Genomic DNA, 18,389 nt, shown 5'->3' on the forward strand with positions numbered 1-18,389 from the left:
GTGGTAATGGCATAGATGAGCCAAACTTTTAACGGATGACATAAATGAGCCTTTTTTTCAACGTTTGATGGCATATTTGAGTCGTTTCCCTTATCAAACTTATATAAATCCCATAGTGTAAAACCTAAATTACATTTTATCCCTACTCTTTTCTATTTTACAAAAATGCCTTAAGAACCAGTCATCCGAATACATCACTGGTTGTCCAGATACATTAATTTTGATTCATTGTTGTGCGGCTATTGCGCTTAAAAAGGAAAACAAAAGGAAAAAAAAAAGAAGCTAATTACAATTACTCTATTCAGTTCCTCCCTTACTGTCAATCACTGAAACATAGATCCTAACATAACAAACCAATTCAAAATTCAAAATTGCATATACGTCATTGTTTTCCCTATTTCGTCATTCTCGATGTTCATCGTTCTCCTTGTTTCGTTGTTCTCCCTGTTCATCTTTCTCTTTGTTTCTTCGTTCTCCCTGTTCATCGTTCTCTCTGTTTCATCATTCTCCCTGTTCATCATTCTCCCTGTTTCGTCTTTCTCCATGTTCATCATTCTCCCTGTTTTGTCGTTCTCCCTATTCATCGTTCTCCCCATTTCGTCGAAGAAATTTTCCACTAAGATTCAAATTTTTTGTTGTAAATATGATATGAACGTTACAAGAGAGATGAGATAGTGGTTGGGAAAAATATTTTATTCGTGAATCTAATTTCACTCATTGCTGCTGAGTTGAATATTGATGAATTTAGGGAAAAAATCGAGATCCTATACATTGTAGAAAGTAATTCATCTTCATTGATTATTAGTAATGATATGAGTGTAAAGATGTACATTGAGGTGAAGAAACATGAGGTTGGATGTAACTACCCTAAAAATGAACTAGTGAAACTAAAGCCTAACATGTGTGCATTTGAGTTTGGTGTGAGGTTTGATGGTGTTTGATGTTGTCCCGAGTCATGGTTGAGGGGTTTAGGGGTCAAACGTCAAGGTACGACTCCCAAGGACCACCCTAAGGTCCTTGAGGAGGACCCTAATTTTAACCCCCAAGACCTCAAGGAAACTTGATTGTTGCCAAGGACTTGGTGACCTACGGAAGGGGACCACGTCCCGTAGGTCCATCCATGCCCAGTGGATGGCCTACCTGGGTCATGATCCTCAAATGCAAGCCACAGCCCCAGATGATGGAAGGACAGTACAGTCCGTGACCCCATCCATGGTCCGTGGATGGGGGTTTCGTGAACCATGCCAACAATCTGTTAAGTGACACGGCCAATGGAATGGTGAAGTGGTAAATTCACCCTTTGTTTAGTTAAATGTTTGGACGGTTATTTTGGGTTTATAAACATATTTTAAGATTATTAAAAGTGTTAAACTCTATTTTACATTCTATTATTTTCAAAACCCCTCCCCTCCTAAAGTCTTCTCTTTAGAAACTCCATTGGCGATCAAGGTCAAGTTCAAGCTAAGGTTGGGGATTCCATAGTGTTTCTTCTTCAATTTTCGTGAGGAATCAATAGCAAGGTATGTTGGGCTTGATCCTTGTATAATTTTTCATTCAAGGAGTCAATTCAAAGAAGATTTCCAGTAATGAAAATCTTAGGTTTTACTCAATCTCATGGGTTCTTTCATCAAACATTTTCAAATGGTTTCTACTGACAAATTATGATTATATTGATGTTTATTTGACAATTTAAGATAAAAATACTCTATGAACCCATGAATTCTCTCAATTCCTAAATTGTACCTTTTGAAGTGGGTTTGATGACCATGAATGAATGTTGATGGATCATACCTAAATTGATTTAGATTGTTGAATTGAATCACTATTCATGCCTAATTATATTAGTTAAAGGTTTATATGATGATTATGTTCTAATGTGGTTTAAATGACGTGTATGTTGGTTGTGATTGAATATTATGCCTCTGATGTTTATGTTCATGAAGGTTTCTATCAAAATGGCATATATCATGACTATCTAGAAAATGTCCGTTTAAACATGTTTTTGCATGGCTTCCATACTTAGTACATATAATGTGCTAACCCATATTTCTTCTCCCTTTTTACCAAAGTATAGGGTTTGGAGATATTGGTGTTCTATGCTTGAAGGATAGGTTTCTAAGGTACTTGGAGATGAAGACTTGGTGAGTTCTCATAGTTCAAGGACAAAATCCATTATGTTCCTTTTATGTCTTTTAGTTATGTTTAAAGCTTTTGTATGGGCTAAGTCCCAATGTTGTATTCAAAGTATTAGATGATTTGAGACATAGTGTGCAATGTTTAGAAAGTCGTCCGCTTACTTTTTAATGAAAGTCTTTTCAATTGTAAAGGAAAGTTTTTAATTCTTCTCTATTTACCTATGTTCAAGAATGCTATGACGCTTGTATTATTCCCCTTCGTGTTACAACTAAGGGGTGCACTCGGGTCGTGACAAACATGGTATCAGAGCATAAAATTTTGGAATGGTCTTACGATGTCTCAAACCACATCTAGTAGAGTCTTGTTCATAATGTGAAGCACGCCACATTATGAATACGAGGCTATTGGGTGTTAATAAAGTTTCACTTATTCATTCTTCAAGTTGTGCCATAGAGTTTAACTCTATAATGTCTCTCTCTTGTTCCTTATCCGATGGTCTTTAGAATATGACCCTTGCAAGGTTTGTGTTACTTGGGTTGAGGGAGAGAAAAAGTTGGTTATGATGCCAGCTATGGCTATGTGACTTGATAGATTGAGATGATATATTGTGGTGTTGACTTTAGTATGAATGGGTTGCTTTATGGATATGTGTGTTGTTGGTAGAATTCGACTTAGTCCTGATGAGTTTTGAGGTATGTTGAAAGAGTTGATGAATTGTGGTGTGTGAGTGATGCCTTATGAGGTGTGGTGAGTTTGAGGAGTTTAGACCCAATGTGGTAGACTCATATGAGACCTTGAGTGGTGTGGTAAGGTTGATTGTGAGCAAGAGTTGCTTAATGAGGATCTTCCTAGTTTAAAGGTACTGGTATGTTGATGGTTTCTTGTAAGTTGAGAATGTCTTGTTAAGGTTCCTTAGTTGGGTTTACTCCTAAGTTGGGGATAGTATGTTGAATAGTAAGGTTGTTGAGAGTTTCGATATTCTTACCTCTTCTTTTATGTGCCTATTCAAGCCTAAGACAAAGAGTTCCTTTTGGGTTGTTTCATGTTATGGAGTCATGTGTGATATTGTGAGCCATGTTCTCTTTATGTTATGCATGTTCATGATGAATTCTTGTTTATATGAGAAAAATGAGATTTCATAAATTATGTTTCTCATGTGAATGTGAATGTGCATTTAGTATGAGTTACTTACATACTTCATGAGGTGAAATGTTGAACATGCCTAAATGTTCTTTTATGAGAAAATTTCTTAAATGTGCTTAATGATGTTATGATGAGCATGATGTGATTTGGAGAAGGAAGTTCCTCCAATGAAATGAGAAATGTGAAGTTTTGATGCATAATGAGTTTGTAGATGTAGTTCCTACCTTCTTGTTTGTATTGAGCCTTTTGATGTGGAGTGGTGTTTCCTCTTATGTTTATGCATTTATATATATGTTTCATGCATGATTGTGGACTGCTAGTCTTGAGTCGTTACCCCTTAATGTGCTTAAAGTGTCATTCGAGGACGAATGTTCCTAAGTGGGGGATAATGTAACGACCCTAAAAATGAACTAGTGAAACTAGAGCCTAATGTGTGTGCATTTGAGTTTGGTGTGAGGTTTATAGTTTTTGATGTTATCCCGAGTCATGTGTGAGGGGTTTAGGGGTCAAACGTCAAGGTACGACTCCCCAAGGACCACCCTAAGGGTCCTTGAGGAGGACACTAAATTTAACCCCCAAGACCCCAAGGAAACTTGATTGTTGCCAAGGACTTGGTGACCTACGGAAGGGGACCACTCCCAGTGGATGGCCTCCATGGGTCATGGCCCCTAAATGCAAGCCACAACCCCAGATGACAGAAGGACAGTACGGTCCGTGACCCCATCCACCGTCCGTAGATAGGGGTTTCGTGAACCATGCCTGCAATCTGTCAAGTAACATAGCCAAGTGAAGGGTGAAGTGGTAAATTCACCCTTTGTTTAGTTAAGTGTTTGGACGGTTATTTTGGGTTTGTTAAAATATTTTAAGAGTATTAAAAGTGTTAAACTCTATTTTACATTCTATTATTTTCAAAACCCCTCCCCTCCTAAAGTTTTCTCTCTAGAAACTACATTCGAGATCAATGTCAAGTTCAAGCTAGGGTTGTGGATTCCAAGGTGTTTCTTCTTCAATTTTCGTGAGGAATCAATAGCAAGGTATGGTGGTCTTGATCCTTGTCTAATTTTCCATTCAAGAAGCCAATTCAAAGAAGATTTCAAATTATGAAAATCTAGGGTTTTACTCAATCTCATGGGTTATTTCATCAAACATTTTCAAATGGTTTCTAATGACAAATTATGATTATATTGATGTTTATTTGACGATTTAATATGAAAATACTATATGAACCCATGAATTCTCTCAATTCCTAAATTGTACCTTTCGAAGTGGGTTTGATGATCATGAATGAATGTTGATGGATTATGCCTAAATTGATTTAGATTGTTGAATTGAATCACTATTCATGCCTAATTATATTAGTTAAAGGCTTGTTGGTGACATATGATCATGGTCTTGAAAGGGCAAGTGATGACCTAATTTCATGTTGAGTCAGGATTATGCTTGAACTATTGATCTACTTGAAAGGTAGAGGTGTTTACTTACTTTGTATATTGATCCACTTGAAAGGTGGAGGTGTTTACTTATTATGTACAATGTGATCATGGCCTTGAAGGCACAGTGTGAGTAATTGAAGTATTATCATGATGTTATATATATGAATGCGATGTGAAGGATATGCATGGGATTTAAATGATAGAATAATGATCTTTTCTAGAATGTAAATGTGTTATTATTGAAAGGCTATTTCTCAATTTGACACTCATGAATGAATGAATGGTAAATGTATGAATATGATGAGAATTATGTGTGTGTGATCCTATGAATGAGTTATAATCATGTTTAGAAGGCAATTGTATGAATGATGAGGTTATATGTGAAAGGCTATTCTCACATACACACACTTGAATGAATGAATGAATGAAGTTCTATGGTAATGTTAATGAATGTTGAGTCTATTGAAAGGCTATTCTCAATTATACTATAATGAATGAAAAGACATGTTGTGAAAGGACTTTCTCATAATATGGGATTCTTAGGTGAAAGGCTATTCTCATCTTTAAATCTATGAGCTTTCCAATGAATGAATGTTGGGTTGGGATGGATTCCCTCACGTGAGTTGAAGCGGGGTATCTAGTAGCAATCTCTTATCCCATAATGAACGGATGTAATGAATGTCAAGTACTCCGTGGGGGATAATGCCAAGCACCGAGTGGATTTGAAATGAGATGGAAGCCCTCACGTAAGTTGAGACATGGTTTCTAGTAGCAATCTCTTGAGATGGATGCCCTCACGTGAGTTGAGGCAGGGTATCTAGTAGCAATCTCCCTATCCCATAACTATGTGCTCACATAGGTCTAGCTAGTGGATCCACTTAAGCTAAAGAATAATGGTCCTACCTTAGGCAAGTAGGAATCCCTTATCCGGTGAGAGTGACACCAGGATTCCATGAATTGCTCACATGGTCTATGTCGGTTAAGGCTTATCCCACAAAGAATGTTAATGAACTATGACTTCTTCAGAATGCACTACTTAGTGTGGGTGGTGGTATGAGACGCCATTTATGCATTGCACAAGTAGGCTTTGAGAGAGGTCATGGTGTGTTTCCTTTATAATGTTAAATGGAATGAATGAGCTCTTATGATGATGCTAATGAAGAAGGTTGATTTAATGTCTAATGAATGAAGGTGCTCTTAATGTAATGAAGTTAATGAAAAATGTGACTTATGCTTAAATGAGATGATGCATGCTATACTTGGATTGTATTATGAGCTACTTCCTTGTGATGACTTGTTTAATATGAATGTGCCTTGTCTATGGTGACTTCAAAGTAGTACTTAGTGTGAGTAATAGTATGGGATGCTACTTGCACATTGCACAAGTATGACTTAGAGTTCTCTTAGATGTTGGTTTTAGTGTGATGATGCGACTTATGTAATATTTATGTCTCTTATATGCTTTATTGTGTAAAGGTGGAAAGGTTGAATGGTAAGTTCACTTTTGGTGACCTTAAGGTGGTACTTTGGTATGGATGGTGGTATGGGACGCTATCCAGACATTGCACAAAGTATAGCTTGAGCGGTACTTGAGGTGAAGACCTAGTGTGAAGGTAAATGTTTATATGATGATTATGTTCTGATGTGGTTTAAATGACTTGTATGTTGGTTGTGATTGAATATTATGCCTCTTATGTTTATGTTCATGAAAGTTTTTATCAAAATGGCATATTTCATGACTATCTAAGAAAATGTCCGTTTTAAGCATGTTTTTGCATGGCTTCCATACTTAGTACATCTAATGTGCTAACCCATATTTCTTCTCCCTTTTTACCAAAGTGTAGGGTTTGGAGATATTGGTGTTCTATGCTTGAAGGGTAGGTTTCTAAGGTGCTTGGAGATGAAGACTTGGTGAGTCCTTATAGTTCGAGGACAAAACCTATTATGTTCCTTTTATGTCTTTTAGTTATGTTTAAAGCTTTTGTATGGGCTAAGTCCCAATGTTGTATTCAAAGTATTAGATGGTTTGAGACATAGTGTGCAATGTCTAGAAAGTCTTCCGCTTGCTTTTTAATGAAAGTCTTTGCGATTTTAAAGGAAAGTTTTTAATTCTTCTCTATTTTCCTATGTTCTTCTGTTCAAGAATGCTATGAGTCTTCTGTTAGACCCCTTCGGGGTCGAGTACGCTGTGTTACAACTTGGGGGTGTTCTCGGGTCGTGACATTGGATTTGTTATGTATCCCCTTTGTATTGATACAACAGATTAGAATGTTGGCGAGATACAAAGTTTTGATGTATCAACTGGTGAAGTTGTCTGGATTTGTTATGCATACCGTCTGTTTTTAAAATTTTTGAATTTGTATAATAATAAATGAGTCGTGATACATTACTGATTACAAATTGATACATTACTAGTTTGACGTATATGTTGTAACACCCAAGATTCAGAAAGTATAAGGATTCCAGTTTTTCAGAATTTGCAGGTGCCCCTACGGAGGCCACCTACGGACCTTAGGTTGAACCACGGACCGTAGGTGGGGTCCATGGTTGACCACCTGCAACCTGCCCAAAAAATTTCAGAAAAGGCACAACCCAAGGCCAAACCTACGGACCGTAGGTCAGACCACCGATCGTGGTCCAGGTCCGTCAATCGTGACCCTCAAACCTATCCTCTGAAGCCGAACGACGATTGACCAGGACAGACCGTAGATTAGTCCACGGTCCATCGGTAGCCCCGAGAACTTTTAAGTCATGGGTCGTTTGGTCTTTTCCCCTATGCATTGGGCACCTAAACTACGTTGTTTAATCCCTAAACTATGTCATTTTGGTCTGTTTAAACTTATTCACCTAGTCAGAACATAACCAAATAATCATCAAATTCATCCAAGTTAAGAATGAGTGGAGGAGAAAGAGGCGACCCAACCCAGCCAAGAACGCAGCAAGTTTTCTTCTGTTCCAGCCCCAAAATCTAAAGATTTTTTCATGAAATTCATTACCGGGTATGTGGAATTTTACTAGTGGGTTCCTTTCACCCATTGGGTCCCTAGAATTGAGTCAGATTCTTGATTCCCTTCATATTGTTTAGACCTAAGGTTTCTTGAATTCTAGAGAAATTATTGTGTTTAAAGTTGTTGTAGTGTTCTTACTCTGATTATCATGTCTTTGTAACAATGTTGCTTAGCGTTTTGCATGAAACTCAGAACCCTAGTTGTGCAGATTCGTTTAGTTTATGAAATACACTAGCTAGGACAGATATACAAATATACATCCCTCAGATTTCAAATGCTTCATTATCAGTACTTAAATGTTTCATTTTCAATTAGCATGTCAGAATGTTGAGCTATCCAGTATATTTTGGTTATGGTTTATTGTACACAATTCTAGTTAGGAGTAGGCTTAACACCGAGTTGGACTAGGGTCAGTCACCCTCACAGTCCCAAAACTACATGCACCTGCGGGTTGACAGGTCCCCTCTGTTGGGCATCAGATTTAGTGATCACGCCAGTCATGTCTTTATACCCCTGCCAAGGTATATTGGGTCCTCTCGATGGGGCATATACATCGGACTCCATATTTAGTTCACGTGGTTTTATGTCGGTTAATAGTAGCCCCCGCAGTCATATTTCGGTGCATTGACTAGGATTTCAAACATACTTCAGTATTCAGTCTCAACATGTTATGTACTTGGTCATTGCATTCAATTTAGTTCATATTCAATGTATTTCAGTATCGTTATCATGTTCAGATTATGACATTACTCAGTACGCTTTGTTCAACTTTATCCTATCCTGTATGCTCAGTACCTTTCATGTACTAACACATGCTCTGCGCTACATCTTTTCATGATATAGGTCAAGGTCCTCAGCATTCAGATCACGTGTAGATTGGTTCCTGATCCGTATTCAGCAACATCAGTGGTGAATCCTCATACCTCAAGGACAATAAACATGTTTTCTATTTCAGTCTTTCATTTTAGTTTCAGTTTTACTAGAGTTAGCTTGGGGCATGTTCCATCATCTCTAGTCAGTTAGAGGCTTATTTTAGACATAGATAGATTCAGCTTTAGTATATTGAGTTATAGTCCAGTATCATTAACTCTTGTTCAGTATTTATATATTCAGACCTATTTTGGGTATTCCCCATTATTCAGTTTGTCTCATGTTTTAAGCTTCTACATAGTATCTTTTGTTCAGTTGTTTAAAGTATGCTTTTGATATGCCAGCTCAAGGTTAACTTGGGGTCACTTGTGATCCTAGATCTTGTGTTTACATCCACGAGGTAGCCTGGGGGAATGTCAAACTTTTTATCAGAGCATTAGGTTTAGGAGTCCTAGGATGTCTGAAAAGCCACACACAATAGAGTCCCTTTCATGAGTGTGAAGCGTACCACACCTATGAGGGGGAGGCTACGAAGTATTTTTGAAAAAACTTCACTGTCTTGTTATTCTTATCATGTGTGGGTGTGATTTCCTTTTTAATTCAATGGTATGCGTTTCAGATCATGCCTCTTTGTAGAGCTTACAGTACAAGAAAAAAAGGCATTTCCCAACAATTAGTTTTGTTGCTATATATAGGATGTTGTTGCAAAAAGTACTTTTGGCAACGATATAAAAATTGTTGCAATAAACACTGATGCAAAAAGTTTTTGCAACAACAAAATATATTGATGCCAAAAACTAACTTATTGCAACCAAAATAATTGTTGCCTTACATGAATATAGCTGTGGCTCATAAAAATTTTTGCAACAAAATTTAGTGTTGCCACAAATTAACTTTTTTACCAACAATATCAGTGGTTGTAAAAAATTGACAAAAAGTTAGTTAGTAATGTGTTGGGAAGGCTTTTAGCAACAATAAATTTTATTGCAATAAACATATTTATTATATACCTTTACCAACAATTTGTGAGTTGTTGCTAAATACATAATACACATTTTCTTTTTAGAAATTTTATACAAATATTTCTACACTTTTAGCAACAATTTGTGAATAGCTGCTATATACACAATACACTTTTCTTTTAGAAAATTTTCACAAATATTTATATTAAGAATTATATAAATTTGCAAATATGTCAATATAAGATTGATATTACAAAGAACTAAATACTTCTACATATGTTTGTACTTGTAAGAAAAAATAATAAGCAAGTCATTCATTATATTCTAATCCTACGAGGTGATAGCAAAAACCCTAGCAACACCTTGATAGTCATCGTTGCCAGTGGCATGGCTACCATGTTGGTCGGACAGCCTCCATCGGGAGAGGTTGCGCCGCACACCAACCAGTCCCTCCCACATACTGCTTTGAATTTTTTGGGAGCCTTGCGCCCAGATATCACGAAGTCAACACCATCAATCCCTTTAACGCTCAAACCTGTTACATATTTGCATGGAGAACCAAGAGTTATTTGGGATGCGGAGGAAGTAGAACAAATGATAATTAAGGAGAACCTATAATATGCCATACTTGGAAAATTTTCATATGGATGGCCGGAGATTCAGGAACTCAGATCGTTAATCCCCAAACAATGTAACTTGAAAGGAGAATGTAAAATTGGTTTATTGAGCAATATATATGTGCTGATAAGGGCCTCACTCTTAGAGGACTACGTAAACTTACTATCAAAGCCAATGTTTTACATAACTCATAAAGGGTGGTCGTACCCAATGAGAACACTAAAGTGGGACCCACTTTTTGACCCGGAGGAAGAAACTACAACAGCCATAGCTTGGATTTCTTTCCCAGAGTTACCCCCAAATTTTTTTGTTAAAGAAGCTATTTTCTCATTGGCATCAGCCGTGGGTAAACCTCTACAGGTAGATATGGCCACCAAGAACCAATCAAGACCCAGTTGTGCAAGAGTAAAGGTGGAAGTGGATTTATTAAGTGATTTTCCAAAAAGGATCAAGATAGGGGTCAGGAAACAAATTACAGGAGATGTAGTTGATAAATGGATTAGAATAAAATATGACTATGTGCCTAAATATTGTAAAACTTGCAAATTGCAAGGACATGATGAAAATGATTGTTATATTGTGCATCCAGAATTATATCCCAAGGAGGACAAAGATAATAAAGACAAAATGCTTGAGGGGGAGAGGAAAGATGATAAAGGAAAAGGAAAAGACATCCAGAGCCAACAGAATGATGATGAACAAATATTCAAGGAGCATAGGCTGAAAAATGGATTTGGTAGGGGAGTAAAACAAAAGAGGATAGGGGTGGCACAACAGTGGCACAAAAAAATTAGGCCACAGGTGGAAGGTGTTGTAACTATTGTGAACAAATTTATTGCACTAGAGGTGGACGAAGGACAAAGTGAATCCAGAACACAGAAAGAGGACAATGTCAGTCAGGAAAAAGATAAAGGGGAAGAAGTAGAGAAGCAGAGAGAGATGCAATCAGAACAATCAGAAACTAACAACAAGAAGAAAGATACAAATCAAAACAACCATGAACAAATCAGATCACCTGTGAGAAGAAGTGGGCAAAAAAGCATTGGGGAGCGATGGAGAAAAAACAATGAACAAGAAATAGAAAAGAGTGTACAGAGTACTAATAAATTAGGGAAGTCACATGAATAGTTGGTGGAAATGCAGGGTGATATAAACATAAATCCAAGTGGTGAACCAGTGGCATGGAATTCAACTCCTTGCAAAGAAGTTCAAGCAGTAGCAGCCACTAATGGGATGCCAGAAGATCCAAATAGTGAGGAAATTAGTGTTCTAAGAAACAAGGAGGAGGATGAAGAGATGGAGGAAAATATTAAAAGCATTGACAAAGAGGGTGATTTCTCACCTGGACAGTTGGACAGACTGAGAAGCGGACTAAGAAGAGCTAAACCAAGGATTACAGTACCTTTACAGGTGCAAACAAGGAGTAGTAGGGAGAGGAAAACATCTTGTGATCTATGATAGACAACATCATCTTTTGGAATATAAGATCAGTGAATACTCAAAATGTTTTTGAGAGATTACTAGATCTTAATAGAAGACATCACTTTTCATATATTGCTCTCTTTGAGCCATTTCAAAATCCATCAAAAGTAGAGAGTTACAGGAGGAGAATAGGACTAAGAAATGCCTTAGTTAACTGTTCTTCAAAACTTTGGATATTCTGGCATAAAGAGTGGGAGGGACACATCTTATCAGACACTATCCAACAAATCACTGTTAGATTTACTCACACTGGCAGTCAAAAGCAGATATTAATGACAGTAGTTTATGCTAGATGCAGTGCAATAGAAAGACTTGAATTATGGGAAGATTTGGAGAATGTTATTGAAGGCAATCACTTGCCTTGGGTGGTAGGTGGGGATTTTAATGTGATAAGAAATGAAGAGGAAAAGCTTGGAGGGCTACCAGTGTCAAATTTAGAGACTATTGATTTTGAGCAATGTTTCAGTAGTTATGCACTTGAGGAGATAAAATTCACTGGGAGTAAATATATATGGTGGAATGGAAGAATAGGGGAGGCTTGCATATTTAAAAGATTGGACAGAATAATGGGCAATCAAAAGTTTTTTGAGTTACTCCCAGCTTCAGAAGTAACACACCTGTTGAGACAAGGATCAGATCATGCACCTTTACTGGTTAAATGCAACACAGATAGTGAACCAGTGATTAAGCCTTTCAAATTTTTGAATTTTTGGACAAAACACAAAGAGTTCAAGAAAATTGTAGAGGATAATTGGAAGATTGATTTTGTAGGGTCCCCATTTACAGAGGTACATGCAAAGATGAAAAAAATAAAGGCTGCTCTGGCAAAATGGAGCAAAAAAGAATATGGGAATATTTTTCAGCAAATTGCTACATTAGAGGATATTATTCAGACCAAAGAAGCTCAACTAGAGGTTAGAGGTTAGGCCTGATGAGAATTCAAGGGAAGAATTGAAGAAGGCAGAGGCAAAGCTTATTAGATACTTAAATCTTGAGAAAGAATATTGGTCGCAGAAGTCAGGATTGAGATGGTTCAAGAATGGGGACAAAAATACAAAATTCTTCCACTCCTATGTGAAAGGCAGAAGGAAGAGGATGAATATAGAGGAGATCCACACTGATCAAGGAGATATCATTAGTGGTACACAGAACATTGGGGAAGAAGCTGTCAAAGTTTTTAATGGGCAATTTAATGAGGTGAGGGGAGACAGAGATTACAACATGCTGCAGAATATTCCTTCTTTGATCACACAAGAGGACAATGACAGTATCAGTAAACCACCAACAGAGAATGAAGTAAAGATAGTGGTGGATGCTTTAAATAGAGACAACACTAGTAGACCTGATGGCTTTTCTGGATTGTTCTTTCAGACATGTTGGGACATCTTAGGCAAGGATATCACTAGAATGGTGCAGACATTCTTTGCTGGACAAGAGTTGCCAAGGTATGTTACTCACACTAATCTGGTGCTTATTCCCAAAAAAGAAAAAGTGGTGACTTTTTCAGATTTAAGGCCAATTATTCTAAGTACATTTTCTAATAAAATAATCTCTAGAATGCTTCATGAAAGAATTGTCTCAATGCTTCCCAAGATTATTTCAAACAATCAGGCGGGGTTTGTAAAAGGGAGAAGCATTTATGAGAATGTGTTGTTAGCTCAAGAAATTGTTAGGGACATTAACAGAAGAAAGAAGTTGCATAATATTGTAGTTAAGTTGGATATGACTAAAGCATATGATAGGGTGTCTTGGGTGTTTCTAAGAAAAGTGTTGAGAAAATTTGGTTTTGGGGAAAGAGTGATTGATATGGTTTGGAGGTTACTAACTAATAATTGGTATTCTATACTAATTAATGGGCAAAAACAAGGTTTTTTCAAATCCACTAGGGGATTGAAACAAGGAGACCCATTATCTCCCACTCTATTCATCATTGCTGCTGAAGTTTTAGCAAGAGGTCTGAATAAACTGCATAAGGATCCAGATTACAGAGGATATGGTATGCCCAAGTGGAGCCCAGACATAAATCATCTGTCATATGCTGACGACACTATTTTTTTTTTTTGGGCATCATAGATCTATAAAGAAGATGATGAAGGTGCTAAGAGAATATGAATATGTTTCTGTCCAACTGATCAATTTATCTAAAAGTTTTATATATCTTCATGAGAAAGTGCCTATTGCAGATTGCTCAAGAATAAGGAAATTGACAGGAATAGGTCAGGGATCTTTTCCTTTCACTTATTTGGGATGTCCTATATTTTATGGGAGAAGAAGATCAGATCATTTTGAAGAGCTGCTGAAGAATGAGAAAGAGAATATTATTGTGGCAGAACAAACTACTTTCTTTTGGGGGAAGATACATTTTGGTAGCTCATGTGCTCCAATCAATGCATGTATATCTTTTAACTGCAACGAATCCACCTAAAGGGATTATTATACAGTTACATATGATATTTGCAAAGTTTTTTTGGAGCAACATTGCAGGTATAAGAAGTAAGCATTGGGTAGCATGGGAGGACTTATGCAGTACAAAAGAAGAAGGTGGCTTGGGTTTCACATCACTGCATGACATATCCAATGCACTTTTTGCTAAACTATGGTGGAAGTTCAGGGTATCTACAGACTCACTGTGGAGTGCATTTATGTGGAACAAATACTGCAAGAAAGACCATCCTATAATGGCCAAAAGCTTAGGGGGATCTCATATTTGTAGGAAGATGGTGATGATCAGGGAAGAGGTGGAACATAATATTTGGTGGCAAACCATTGATGGGTCTTCAAGTTTCTGGTATGACAATTGGACAAAGCTAGGGGCTCTATACTATATAGAGGGGGACAATGCTAAGGAAGAAGAAATAGAGGTCAAAGAGTTTATTCATAATGGGAGTTGGGATAAACATAAGCTTCTGAATCACTTGTCGAAAGAAATAACAGAATGTATAATAGATAATGTTAAACCAGAGTTAATTGAGGGGAGGAATGATAAAGCATGGTGGATGTTGGAAAAGAATGGAGAATTCACTGTGAAATCTGCCTCGGAGGGTTTAAGGAATAAAAAGGAGAAAAGAAGAGACTTTGAATTTATTTGGGATCCCAAAATGCCTTTTAAATTATGTTTCTTCTTGTGGAGGGTATGGAAAAGAAGAGTAGTTACAGATGATAACTTGCAAAGGATGAACATACAGATTGTCTCAAAATATTGGTGTTGTGATGAAAGCAAACATGAGACTATGACCCACCTTTTTTCTAACAGCTTCTATAGCCAATAGGTTGTGGAAGCAATTTGCTACTTGTGCAGGTATAAACATAGAAGGCATGCATTTGCAACATCTAATCACAAAATGGTGGACCAAAGATGCTAACGTAAAGCTAATGGCAATTCAGAGAGCAGTTCCAGCAATGATAATGTGGGCTTTGTGGAGGAGAAGGAACACAATCAAACATGGAGGAAAATGCAGTTATAATCAGATGAAAGAGCAGATCAGAGTTCAGATACACCTTTTCATTAAGTTGAAATACCCTTGGATGCAAAAAATCCCTACAGAATGGTAGGATATAGTCAAATATCTTAGTGAATACAAACCTAAGATTTATGCCATGAATGTAAGATGGGTTCCACCACCAAGGAATAAAATTAAAGTGAATACAGATGGTGTTTGCAAAGTGAATCCTGGACAAAGTGCTTATGGATTTTGTATTAGGGATGAATTTGGTAATCTTTTATATGCACAGGGAGAAGATATTGGTTTCAGAACCAATACGGAAGAAAAAATCATTGCAATATTGGAGGCCCTAAGATACTGTAAAAGGGCTGGATTAGAGGGGTTTTGGCTGGAATCATACTCTCTCAGCATTGTTAATTGTCTAAGGAACTCTTGGAAAGTTCCCTGGGAAAGAGTCGAGCAGGTGGAGGAATGTAGGGTTTTAATGGAGATCACCAAAGAAAGGATTCAACATACACCGAGGGAGGGGAACAATTTAGCAGATTTCATAGCTAACGCAGTGATAGGAGCAGTAGGATTGGTTCAGTTCAACACATTCATAACCTATGAAAGGAAAATGCATTTTGAACATGGACAAGGCTCAAGTTCCTTCATTGAGAATCTGAACTAGACCAATCAAAAATAGAACAACATCATATACATGGGAGTAACATAGGGCATTCAGTCAGATAGCAGATACAAAGGAAAAGCTTTTTCATTATTGTTGCAAAGAGAATATGTACAGAAATGGAGAAATAATACAAGTTTTAGTGGTGTACGATACAAAATCAACTAACCTGAGTGTTGTGGAGACCTTTAGGAGCACCAGTGTTCTGGATCTGAGAGCTGCAATCGCCGACATGAGTACGCTTGGCTCAAGAGATCTTCATGGAAGCAGATTTGACATCAACAATTACAAATGCAAAAGGGGCGTAACAATGGAGAGAAGGTTAATTGATGCTTACCTCAGCTGCAAACTCAGTAGAGATGAACATGGAGGCACCAATCTGATAAGGGTTCCAATTGGGGATGAAACCAATTGAAATCAAATGGGGAATGAAACAATACAAAAGTAAGATAGATGAGAAATAAGAGATGAGAAGAGAAGAAAGAAAGGCAATTGAATAAACAATCAACCAAGGAAGAAGAGAAACTTGAATTCGAAAAGAAACAACTCAAATTGAAAACCACAAATGAGCAATCTCAAGTGAAATCAAGGTTAAGAAGTCCTAAATCAACAATGAGAATCCACCCATCACTAATCTAGATTAAGCTACACTAAGCTAGGCTATCCTAAAGGGATTCCACCTTAAATTACACTCTTGAAAGAGTTTGTTCACTTCACATTCAAAATCCATATATCTAAATCTTCCAAAATAAAAGAGACTACTATTTATACTAATAAAATAAAGAAGACACTTATTTGACAATTTTACCCTTAATGAGGTAAGGGCCTTATTTGGTTGACTTCTTTTGTGAATTCTTGAAAATAAAGTAAAGAAGACACTTCTTTGACAATTTTACCCTTAATTAGGTAAGGGCCTTGTTTGGTTGTCTTCTTTTGTGAATTCTTGAAATTATGAGATGACTATTTGCACAAATGAGCTCTTTCTTCTTTCTCTTCACTTAGATGGACCTTCCACACATTGTACTTCTTGATTTTGTGTCCATCAAGCTCCTGTAATGCTTTTACGCGATCCATGCTATCCATGTTGTTATCACAATCAGAGGCTCCTGAGACAAAGAAGAAGATGGTTTCCTAAACACCTTCACACCTGTAGTTCTTGGACCGACAAAGTAATAGGGCATGTCCCTTTTTCTTTATTATTTGTTTTTGTATTTGGGATTATGAATAAATAAAAGGTCCACTGGACTAAAATTCATTAAAAAAATATATATTCTAATCCTACTAGTTATAACTTTTGAATAGTCCGATCTTCCAATAGTACTGGTATTGAAGCAATGGTTCAATTATGCATGTTCATCCTGCAAATAAAAGATAAATATAATTATAATTTGACAAAGTAAGTTATAAAATACACAAATATAAATCTAAAAAGCAGAGATATTCACATGAATGAACTCACTAATACACCCAAACACATTTTAACCCTCTTGATAAATCTCCTTTTCATTTGCAAATGACCAAAATCAGAAGCACTATAAATTATGTACAGAAGAGAGAGTGAGATGTTCCAGATTTGGCAAAGGATCATCTGTTTACTTCCTTCAACCCCAAGAATGTCAAAAAAACAAAAGGAAGTAAAACGTATAATCTTAATCTCTTGGAATAATTTTGTGAAATAAACTTTTTAAACAGTTTCCAGCTTCCTGGAGACTTCCCTTTTCCCTTCTTATCAAACCTGACCAAGAACATTGATTGAGTTTAAAAAGAGATAATAGCTGAATGTGAAATCACAAGAACTCTCTATGTGTAGTGATTTTAATCCATCAAAACTCTTCTTGTTCACAATCAACTTCCTGCTGGCATACTACTCTCCAAATCAGATGCAGACAATATCTCATCAAAAGAAGTCGATCTAAGACAGCCAAATCATATGCACAATCAAGCAATTGCAAATGACAAAGATTACCAATATCTAGTAACTCTTTCAACTCATTGCAATTTTGTAGTATTAGAGATGTAGTTGACATAAACTATTGATTGAAGAAGGAAGTGCTCTAATACCAGTATGACTCAGATTCACAACTTTTCGAGCTGAAAATGCAAAACAAGAGATATTTAGGCAACATACCTCACTTGATTTATTCTTTTCCAGCTCTACAATTTTTGCCTGAAGTGATGATTTTTCACTCAAATGCCTCTTTTTTGTTTCTTCTACGGTACGCAACATAAAACGAGCTTTCAAATCTTCATGGATCTTTTCAAAGACCTGCAATTAGTGAAGTCACATGAGTTTCTGCTTTATGGATACTAATCTGGACAAAATATAAAGGCCAAATAATATTTTATAGCTTTACCTGATTATTTGCGTCAACCAACTCTTTCGAAATAGTTTTCTTTGAACCTTGAGAACTCAACTTTGGAAGCCACATCTCTATGCTTCGCTTCTCTGATAGGGCAGCCTATAAGGAATGGAGTAGTAAAATGAATGATTGTCCCCTTAATAAATCAAATTTAATAACATTAAAAAAATACCTTAAGCTCTACATCTTTTTCATTGCACAATGAACTGAATTTATCACAATCATAAATAGCCATTTTTAAGTTTTGCTACTTAAGAGTCAAGATAT

The 18,389-nt window shown here is 36.7% G+C and overlaps 3 protein-coding genes across 3 annotated transcripts; 2 read left to right on the plus strand and 1 right to left on the minus strand.

The window, feature by feature from the left end:
• Positions 1-11,307: 11,307 nt before the first annotated feature.
• Positions 11,308-15,204, plus strand: LOC125842757 (uncharacterized). The gene is made up of 6 exons (XM_049522074.1): positions 11,308-11,580; positions 11,685-12,566; positions 12,667-13,097; positions 13,726-14,045; positions 14,137-14,694; positions 14,906-15,204. The coding sequence occupies exons 1-6, from the start codon at positions 11,308-11,310 to the stop codon at positions 15,202-15,204; spliced, it is 2,763 nt and encodes a 920-aa protein (XP_049378031.1).
• A 45-nt stretch (positions 15,205-15,249) lies between these two features.
• LOC125842758 (uncharacterized) lies at positions 15,250-15,765 on the plus strand. Its single transcript, XM_049522076.1, has one exon. It carries the CDS (start codon positions 15,250-15,252, stop codon positions 15,763-15,765), a length of 516 nt encoding a protein of 171 aa, XP_049378033.1.
• Positions 15,766-16,722: 957 nt separating this feature from the next.
• LOC125842759 (uncharacterized) lies at positions 16,723-18,364 on the minus strand. Its single transcript, XM_049522077.1, has 5 exons — positions 18,295-18,364; positions 18,117-18,221; positions 17,891-18,028; positions 17,729-17,792; positions 16,723-16,868 (listed from the first exon to the last, which is right to left on the minus strand). The coding sequence occupies exons 1-5, from the start codon at positions 18,355-18,357 to the stop codon at positions 16,723-16,725; spliced, it is 516 nt and encodes a 171-aa protein (XP_049378034.1). The 5' UTR covers positions 18,358-18,364.
• Positions 18,365-18,389: the final 25 nt, after the last annotated feature.

Source organism: Solanum stenotomum, chromosome 10, assembly GCF_019186545.1.
Source record: "Solanum stenotomum isolate F172 chromosome 10, ASM1918654v1, whole genome shotgun sequence".
Classification (NCBI taxonomy): domain Eukaryota; kingdom Viridiplantae; phylum Streptophyta; class Magnoliopsida; order Solanales; family Solanaceae; genus Solanum; species Solanum stenotomum.

What these genes read in the sequence shown, in the direction of transcription:
- LOC125842757 (XM_049522074.1), top strand. Translation starts at nt 11,308, where the DNA reads ATGCAGGGTGATATAAACATAAATCCAAGTGGTGAACCAGTGGCATGG. An exon ending in ATGTGCTCCAATCAATGCAT is followed by an intron (nt 14,046 to 14,136) that starts GTATATCTTTTA and finishes GCAACATTGCAG; the next exon opens with GTATAAGAAGTAAGCATTGG. An exon ending in TGTGAAATCTGCCTCGGAGG is followed by an intron (nt 14,695 to 14,905) that starts GTTTAAGGAATA and finishes TTTTTCTAACAG; the next exon opens with CTTCTATAGCCAATAGGTTG.
- LOC125842758 (XM_049522076.1), top strand. Translation starts at nt 15,250, where the DNA reads ATGAATGTAAGATGGGTTCCACCACCAAGGAATAAAATTAAAGTGAAT.
- LOC125842759 (XM_049522077.1), bottom strand. Translation starts at nt 18,357, where the DNA reads ATGGCTATTTATGATTGTGATAAATTCAGTTCATTGTGCAATGAAAAA. An exon ending in AAAAAGATGTAGAGCTTAAG is followed by an intron (nt 18,222 to 18,294) that starts GTATTTTTTTAA and finishes CATTCCTTATAG; the next exon opens with GCTGCCCTATCAGAGAAGCG. An exon ending in TGGTTGACGCAAATAATCAG is followed by an intron (nt 18,029 to 18,116) that starts GTAAAGCTATAA and finishes CACTAATTGCAG; the next exon opens with GTCTTTGAAAAGATCCATGA.